Source organism: Saccostrea cucullata, unplaced genomic scaffold, assembly GCF_032062105.1.
Source record: "Saccostrea cucullata isolate Sc308-1 unplaced genomic scaffold, CSIRO_AGI_Scuc_v1 ctg222, whole genome shotgun sequence".
NCBI lineage: Eukaryota > Metazoa > Mollusca > Bivalvia > Ostreida > Ostreidae > Saccostrea > Saccostrea cuccullata.
The window spans coordinates 611,868-621,897 of record NW_026934761.1 but is presented as its reverse complement, the minus strand read 5'-3'; the positions used below and the strand labels follow the sequence as shown (position 1 = coordinate 621,897).

At 34.3% G+C, this 10,030-nt stretch overlaps 1 protein-coding gene across 1 annotated transcript; it reads left to right on the top strand.

Moving 5' to 3' along the window:
• The first annotated feature begins 373 nt into the window (after positions 1 to 373).
• Positions 374 to 9,674, top strand: LOC134241296 (uncharacterized). Its single transcript, XM_062723362.1, has 4 exons — positions 374 to 455; positions 529 to 626; positions 8,050 to 8,195; positions 9,044 to 9,674. The coding sequence occupies exons 1-4, from the start codon at positions 441 to 443 to the stop codon at positions 9,283 to 9,285; spliced, it is 501 nt and encodes a 166-aa protein (XP_062579346.1). The 5' UTR covers positions 374 to 440; the 3' UTR covers positions 9,286 to 9,674.
• Positions 9,675 to 10,030: the final 356 nt, after the last annotated feature.

The following is a 10,030-nucleotide window of genomic DNA, read 5'->3' as shown; positions in this document are numbered from 1 at the left end:
GGAGCAGAGCAAAAACTGACTTCCCAAGACATCAGGGGTGGGATTAGGTTCAACGGAGGAGTGACCATGTCTGAAACCTTTGACGTCGATATTTGTCGCAAAATAGGGTCATCTTTTCTGCGATTTTTATAGAATGACTGTCAAATTATCAATATCCTAAAAGAAAATGCATTTTTCTCGTATCATTCATATCACCCTTAAAGATTGTATGACAAAACTATTAATTTTTTTTAAAACACGACTCTCTCATGCTTAGTATACTTAGTTGGGTTGAATATTCATTGGATATTTGAAGAAGCGGAAGAGAAAACGATGTATTTATAACGCTTGTGACACTTCAAATTGCAACATTACTTTGGATCTTTAGAAAAACCAAAGTTAGCTTCAGACTCGTGTTTTTGACGAAGAATCGACTTAGTGATCTTCATATTTGAACAAATATGAGATTTTATTTAGTAAGTCATTTGGAACATCGGAAAAGTTATCATTAATTTTCACATTATAAAACAATCTTTTGTATCTTTTCAGTTTAATTTATTCCTGTATATGTGTACGTTATTCTTCCCCGTTGATAGCTGGTGGTTTGTGAGTAGCGGGAACAATAGAGGGTGTCCAAGAAGAGGTAGGTGAATGTTTTTGAGATCAGTTTATCATTGATCAAAAATTAGATTGAATTGCTTAGAAAAATCATGAAATTGCTCATAAGGACGGATTTGATTTTATGAAATGATTTTTCACAATCATTTGTCCATTCAAAATTAGCCTTCTTTTGTAAAAGATTTCTAAGTGGACTAACAACTGAAGAAAAATTTGGATAAAATTTTCTGTAAAACCCAGCCATGCCCAAAACCACATGAACTCTTCCTTGTTTGTAGGAATCAAAAACTTTGTAATAGATTAAGCCAAAATAAGGGTAACATAACCTTGATGTGTCATTGCTCCTGATTTGTATTGTTTTAATGGACTTTTGAGCTTGAGTACTATTTGTCATCTCAATATTTCAGAAAAGAAATTAAAAATGGAGTCCATGCTGTAATCATTTAATAGATATTATACTAAAACAAATTAATCTTAAACTAAAATCGGGGCTTTTTGTGCCCTGTCACTATGTGATTGCTATATTTGTCAGAATATGATGATAGAATTCATGATAAATATATAATGCAGAATTTAAGAAATACATGTCCAATACAAAAATCTGCTCAAAAGGTCAAAATCGAATCTCCTTAACTACGACATCACTCAAAAATAGTGTTTAATTCTTCAAATTACCTCAAAATGAATTGATTAGCAATTTTGAACTTTCGGAGAGTTTTAATCTAAAGCAAAATGTAGTCTTGGTTGTAATTTTGTTTTCAATCAAAATCCCTCAAAGAAAGTATTAATAATATGTCTAAATTAAGTGTAGTTGACCAGCAAAAGATTCAACATGCAGTCTAAAAATGTTGTGTTGTTATGGGTCAGAATAACCCTAAATGCCAGCAAGATCAATCACACAGTTTAAACTTGACAATAATTTATTTGAAATAATATATAAAAAAAGTACAAACTTACAGCAAGAATCTAAACATGCAAACAACAGAGTGTCCTTTACTGCACACAATGTCCCAATGAGTGTATCTTATCCAAGTCTCTTTGTACTCCGTATGCCAGTCTTTATAGAATTGACAGGGTATTTATGCATAATCATAACTAAAGAAAATTCTAGAAGTTGTATATACATGATGTAATTGGAACAATCTGGTCATATAAGGAATGCAAGATTCAAGACTCAAGATTCAAGTTTACCACTCTGAAATTTTCCAGATGTTTCTATCTGTTACGTAATATATACATTAAACAACATAAAAATATTTCAATTACACCATACCTCACAACACCCCCCCCCCCCCTTTAAAAAGTTTGAATTTCAATGAAAACTGCAACCGAACAAAAAATAAAAAACATACGTACATCAATGCAAAAACTTTTTTCACGAAACGCTTGACGAGGCATCTGCAATAACATCATAGTTGCCTTTGATATGTTAAATCTGACATTGTATTCTTGAAACCACAAAATCCACTTAGTTATTCTCTGATTCATGTTTGACAATTTATGCAAACATATCAAGGGGTTGTGATCAGTATATTCAAGAACTGGATGTAATGTAACATTGAAATAAACATCAAAATGCTGTAAAGCTAACAACAAAGTAAGGCATTCTATTTCAATGGTTGTTTCTTTGAAAAATAAGAAAAAGCCCTTTCTACCTCATCACTATGGTCTTGAAACAAATCTGCGCCGATTCCAACGTCACTAGCATCAACAATAAGCTTGAATTGCTTAGAAAAATCATGAAATTGCTCATATAAGGACGGATTTGATTTATGAAATGACTTTTCACAATCTTTTGTCCATTCAAAATTAGCCCTCTTTTGTAAAAGATTTCAAAGTGGACTTACTGCTGAAGAAAAATTTGGATAAAATTTTCTGTACAACCCAGCCATGCCCAAAAACCTCATTAACTCTTCCTTGTTTGTAGGAATCGGAAACTTTGCAATAGCTTCGACTTAAGCCAAAATAGGTGTAACGTAACGTTGGCCTACTTTGTGACCTAAATACTATACACAAGTATGACACAATTCGCTCTTTTCAAGGTTTACAGTTATGTTTGCTTTGGATAGAATGTCGAATGATGCACGCATGAATTCGAAGATGCTCGTCCCATTTCTTGCTGTATATGATTACATCATCGATGTAGGCCTCACATCCTTCGAGGTCTTGAAAAATTGAATGGGTCATCATTTGAAATGTAGCTGGTGCATTTTTCATGCCAAAAGGCAGTACTTTATACTGGTAAGTTCATCTGGTGTAGCTAAAGCAGATATTTCTTTTGCTCTTTTTGCTAACGGCACTTGTCAGTAGCCTTCAAACAGGTTAAATTTACTGACAAATTTTACGTTTCCAATGCTGTCAATACAGTCATCAATACTAGGTATTGGATATGAATCATTTTTGTAACAGAATTTACCTTTCTAAAGTCTGTACATAATCGGTAGGTACCATCCTGTTTTGGTACAAGAATAAATGGTGAACTCCAGTTACTTTTACTAGGCTCAATAATGTCATTGTCCAACATGTACTGCGTCGCTCGCTGGGTGCAATGGTTAGAACGTCTGCTCTAGAGTCTCGAAGTAAGGAGTTGATCCTAACGTCGCGGGTTCGAATCCCACTGTCGGACGTGGAGACCAGTCTTTCGGATGAGATTGTATAAACCGAGATCCCGTGTCGCAGTAGGTACTGTCACGATAAAGATCCCTCCCTGCTCAATGGCCCTGAATGCCGAGTATAGTACAAATTTTATAGCTCTCCACCGGCAAGTCTCCATTTGAATGAAAATTTCTCAAAAGGGACGTTAAACAATATACAATCAATCAAACAATCCAACATGTACTGCACCTCTCTTCTTAGGACTGCAATTTTATTGGATTTAAACAGTAAGGATGTTGTTTGATAGGCAAAGCGTCGTCCTCCATGACAACATGACAAGCTGCATTAGTTTTCTTTGGAACATGGAAAAAGATTTGATGATACTCATTCATCAACTTTTTAACTTGTTCTTTTTGGTAAATGTTCAAATTTCTAAGTTTGGCATCAAAATCAGCCAAAATTTCTGAGTGGGTTTTCAAACGGGAACTCTGGTATTAATCTTTTTCATTCATCTCTACACTCATTTCACTTTTAATGCAATTTTTATAAGGGCCAGAATATGACCAGTGATAGAAAAAAAAAATAGAAGAACCTTATCACCTGGCTAAAAAATTCGATTTCTGGCATTTTTGTAATACCACATTTTCATTTTCAACTGAGAACTCTTACTTTTTTTGTGTTGAATTATAAGCATCATGAATTTAATTTCAAAGTGTCTCTAAGCATATAACCGAAAACCAGTTCAAAAGGACTGAACCAAATTTACTCCTGGACTGCCTCACGTGCAGCAAACAGTACAAGATGAAACCCTTCATACTTTTTTGTAGGATTTTCTAACGACAAATAACATGCTGTAGTAAGTTTAGATGTAGTTTCATGGTTTCCTACGGGTTAAACTAGCAAGTTATCTCATTTTGTGGTATTTTTAAAAATTGTTGGTTATGTATAATGTCATAGTTAAGTTTTCCCGAACAAATTAGGCTCCGCTCCCCTCTTGTAACCTTAACTGTGCTGCGTAAACGGTTCTTCAAAAGCTGGAATTGGTTGGAGGGGAGCAGGCTGTATCTTGTGACTAGGTTTATCTACCATAGGACAAACATGACATGACTTACAGGTCGGCAGGGGATGCTCACTCCTACATGGTACCTGATGGTACCCCTCGGATGTTTTGGAGGTCCTATTACAAGTATTACTGACATATAAATGACCTGTCATAGGTGTGTCTTGAGCTAAACTTTTGCTCATCTCCAGGATAAACAATTTAGACCACTCTCTGGTGAACAACCCGCCACAATTCAACTGAGAAAGCATCAGGTGGTTGGGATTTTTACATAAGCGTGTCATCTTTCATATAAAAGCATTATCCAACTTTAGTGGCTTCTTCTGGTGGAAGTGCCCTCTTACTAAGTTGGATGATATATGGGTCTTTATATATGTTGCTCGGAAAGTAACTGCTCTCGGCTGAAGATTTGTTTAGATTTACGACTTTTTAGGGCAATAAAATTACTCAAAATCCTATTACAAGTATTATTGACATAAATGGCCTGCCATAGGTGTGTCTTGAGCTAAACTATTGCTCATCTCCACAATAAGCAATTTAGACCTCTATCTTGTGAATAACACGATAGTTAATGCATGTCAAAGGCATTTTTTAAATCATTAAAAAGTTTTGTTTTCTAAATATCAATATTAAAACTTCAGTATAAAACAACGACAATCTCAAAAAGTGCAAAAAAAAAAAAAAAAAAAAACAAAAAAAAAAAAAAAAAAAAAATTTGACAGATAAAATTGTCCTTGTCTTGGCTTACTGGTGTCTTAAACTCATCATCATTACCACTTAGTTTGGTAACGATTCATATTCCACCGGATTGTTTGAGTGCCATCAAGGTTAGAAAAGAGAGTATCATTTAAATGAACGTCAGCAGAGAAATTTGTCCTGTCAAAGACTTGAATAGAGTCAACCTCCATTTCTCGTCTTCTGGTCATCGCTTTAGTAACAGCAGGCTGTATATATGTCATCGTCCTCTTCATTCCACGATATCTGAAGTGATTTTTTACAAACTACAGGATCAAGTACAAACTTTCCACCAGCTAAATCGTTGCCTAGCCACAAAGAAATGCCTTTAACGGGAAGAGTAGGTCGAACACGTACGCGTACATGTCAAGTAACTAAATCTGACTTCAAACTAATTCAATGCAGGGGATTATCAATGACGCCTAGCTCAACATATTGTAATAAAACTGATCCAACGGAAGAAGTCTGCTCAGACAAAGGAAGCACGCCCTCTAACAACAAAGTCTGTGCAGCACCGTATTTCTAAAAATATTGGCAGGTTACTTTCTCACGAGCCATCGAGTGAAACAAATCCCTGAGACATAAGGGGCTTATAAACTTCCATAGAATCAGTAGAACTAGACTTTGAACCCTGAAAATCAGGAGTTATAACAAAGCTCATAAGCATGTGGCTGAGTTTTATCAAGGTCTTGTTTTCTCTTAAGGTTAAAACATTCACTTACCTTTTTAATTAACTCACCTGAGCCGAATGCTCAAGTGAGCTTTTCTGATCAAAATTTGTCCGTCGTCTGTCGTCGTTGTCGTCAAAAACTTTTTACATTTTCATCTTCTTCTCAAGAACCACTGAGCCAATTTCAACCAAACTTGCCACAAAGTATCCTTAGGTGAAGGGGATTCAAGTTTGTTCAAATGAAGGGTCACGCCCTTTTACAAGGGGAGATAATTATGAATTAGAGAAAAATTAATGGCGTTTTTAAAAAATCTTCTTCTCAAGAACCACTGGGCCAGGAAAGATGAAACTCATATGGAATCATCCTCAGGTAGTGTAGATTCAAATTTGTTCAAATCATGACCCCTGGGGCTAGGGTGGGGCCATAATAGCTGATAAAATTTTAATATATGAATATATAGGAAAAATCTTTTAAAATCTTCTCATGAATCATTGAGCCAGGAAAGATGAAAGTCATGTGAAATCATCCTCAGGTAGTGTAGATTCAAGTTTGTTCAAATCATGACCCCCAGGGGTAGGGTGGGGCCAAAATGGTTGATCAAAGTTTTACATAGAAATATATAGGAAAAATCTTCAAAAATCTTCTTCTCAAGAACCACTGAGCCAGGAAAGATGAAACTCATGTGGAATCATACTCAGGTAGTGTAGATTCTTTGTTCAAATCATGACAAATTGTGACCCCCGGGGGTAGGGTGGGGCCAAAATGGCAAATCAAAGTTTTATATAGGAATAAATAGGGAAACCTTTTAAAATTTTCTTTTCAAGTACTTCAAAGCCATGATTAGTGATACACTGTATTTATGTGGAATCATCCTCAGGTAGTGTTGATTCTAGTTTGTTCAAGTCATAACCCCCTGGGGAGTTAAAATTCAAGCCCCCTCCCCCAACCTCAGTAAACTTTCAGTTCTGATCTGATATGTTTTTTTCTTAGCCGATGTGCTCAGGTGAGCGATGTGGCCCCTGGGCCTCTTGTTACAATAACTACAAGTAGGAATCGACCCTACATGTATTCTACTGGAATCTTTCAAACGTCCAGGACACGAGAACCACCTTAGTAAGGACACTGGGGACTTATGGAAGACTAAGACCCTGAACCTTTTTTTTATGCGTCTGAATTTGTAGAATTATTGCTAGTGTGAGATCTTTCAACAAAATTCTTTTTATGAGACAGAGTATAAGTATCTGATATGACTGCTGCATCTTCAAAAGTTTCGCATTCTTATCAATGATGACTTGACGCAAATTAGCCAAAGTTGTATTAAGCTTCTTAGATCTAATCCAGTGATCAAAGAAATCTTCTTCCTCGCGTGATAATTTTAAAAATGTTTGATAATCAAACTTTCTATACTTTCTGAACTTTTGTCTTTACGCTTCGGGTACTTATTCGTATGCTTTTAATATTGCTGCCTTTATTGACCTTGTCATAGTCTGAACTCTCAGCTACCATGAGTGCAGAGTATATCTCAGATGCTTTGCCACCCAAAGGACGGTTCTGTTTTGTGCTGTAATTTTAGTTTTCCTCACTCAAAGTTTTGTTCATGCTCTCTTTCTTTTTCTCGCATTTGCTTTCTTCTGTTAATTTTTCTAACTCAAATTTCCGCTCACGCTTTAGTTATTCTCTTTCTAATTTTCCACGCTTAAATTGCATTTTCTCTAACTCGTCTTTGACATCTATAAGATTCTTACTCTAATTTAAATGTATATTCTAGAAGAAGAAATTTTCGCGATGTTCGCGAGAATTTTGAAGATCATATTTTTCAAAAATGTTTCCTCTACTACTTAAACCAACTTTTATTCGGTCATATTTTTCAAAAATGTTTCCTCTACTAGTTTGGTAGCAACGTTCATTCTAAAATGTCTTGCTTTCTCGAAGAAGATTTAACATCTCTCCCTAAGTGCAAATCTAACGCGATCAAACAATCCTTTTTAAACAAAAACCTAAAAACTTGGCGAGTTAAGAACTTCTGTGACCAAAAATACCATGTTTATTTCTGCTGGCTTTTCATTACTTTTATTCAACAAATCAAGTGTCAAAATTGTGACAGTTTTAACTGCAAAAGTGCAAGAAAATCTTGATCCAGGACGAGCCCCCAATTCTGTAATGGATCAGAATAACTATTTATGCCAACGATCAAACACAGAGTTTAACCTTTACAATAATTTATTTACAGTAATACATACAAATCAAATCTGAGTCTACCTAATGCTGACAGATACATGTAAACTAGTCCATATCATGAAGCTAATCTGATTCTACTTAACGCATACAGATATATGTAAAGCAAGTCCATATTGTGAAGCTAAATTTATTCTACTTAATGCTTACAGGTAGTGCTAGTCCATACTACTTTGGAGTTACAGACCTGGCATGCATGAACGACAAAAAGCGAAAAGGCAAACGCAGCGCACCTGCAAGAGGGATATGGGACTATACCCATCGCTTTATCTTCTACAGAGGGTATTATTTTGAATTCTTTGGTGAGTTATTTGTTTAATTGATGTACAATTGTACTAGGAGAAAGACACAAAAAGTAAAAAATATGCAGTATTTCATTATCATTGAATACTGATATAGGGAAATTTTAGATCATCAAACTTTTTTTTCTAAATATCAATAATTAAAACTTCAGTATAAAACAATGTCAACCTCAGAAAATGCAAAATAAAAACTGTCAAACTAAAGCACAATAAATACTCTTTCATATAAAAATTCCGCCACCCTAAAAAATTCAAACAGATAAAATTTAGCAAATGACACGTAAACCAAGACAAAACAAAATCAAACACAAAAGTGCTAATGATATGTTAATTATTATTACATGTTTTGTCTTTTTGTGGTATGATCTCAACATCATCTGAAATAAGGTATATTTAAGGTTACATATATTGAAAATAGAGGCGATGTCGTATTCTAATGCTTTTAATGTAAGTGTAAGAAAATTCTCAACAAGAAAAAGAGCCATATAAAAATATCTCATCGTTTAAAAGTTTACCAGAAATTTTTAATTGCGTTCCAGAAAAATCTCAAGGTAAAAACTAATACCGAAAATATCATTGTAAATAAGGTATTATCATTTTGAAGTTTACTTTCTATTGTATACGAGTTTTCACTTGTTAATAGGGAATGTTGTTTTTGAATCGGTATATACAAATTTAAAAAATTTTTAATTCAGTTGGTGCCAGTTTTATCTATGATTTATGTTAAAGAATCGAAAAGACCTTAACAAAGAAGACACAAACATAGTTTTCAAATGTAAGTCGTAGGACAAAAGACATCTATGTTCGAGAATATTATTAATTGTTGAAAAGACTACTTTTCCGCCTAGTTAATTCCAATGCAAGGATTGAAAGAAGTCGTGCAGCTGGAGGCAAGTGTGGAGGAGGAAGAGAAAGATCTCCAGCTGGATACAGCTATCTAAGTTTGGATTGTATCAAACGATGTGCAATACGCTATTCATCCAAATTCGGAAAGTACGATAATGTTATAAATAACTGTCACAGCTTTGCTAATAAAATGTCTGAAGTTTTATGTAGAAGGGGCAGCACGTGCCCGTCGTGGTGCTACTGATGCATACCAATCTCGAAATACAATGATCAGATGAGACTGTGGCAATACACAAAATTTAATATTTTAAAAAAGTATTGTTCTTAATTTTTTTTTTAAAAAGACATTGCTCTGTTCATAAAAAGGAGAGATCAAGGAGAGGGAATTAAGTGTATTAAATTTATTTGAGAAAAAACAAAGGAAAACCCGAGTGTATTCTTTATATCAATGTAATGCTTAATTTTCATAAAATAACTTACAATCCTTTGTTTTTTACTTTTAACGTGTGATTTTTGTTATTGTTAATTATTTAAACCAGAGGCACTTGTTTCGCATATATTGTATACTAGGTCTTCTTATTTTTACAGCAATGCAATGTACAATTCTTAAATAAAATGAAATTCGTAAATTTACTTACCTTGTCACTGGTCATTTGCAAAATTACTTAGTGTTAATAACATTCAGATTATACGCACAAGTACTCTAATGTTGATGTTTAAAAGAAGCTCGAGTTTCTGATTGACAATATCTATGTGGTTTTTGGAGACCAGTTCTTCCAACAATCTATTGGAAATACCATGGGTACCAATTGCACCCCGTTATAAGCAGACCTATTTTTGTATTCATATGAAGCAGACTTTGTTCACAATCTTTTTCGTGAATAAATTAATAGGTGGCCTTCAACGCGACATTTAGATAAATCGAAATTTAAATAAAGTAAAATGCTTTTACTCACAACGAAAAGGTTAATGAAACTACTGATGTTCAT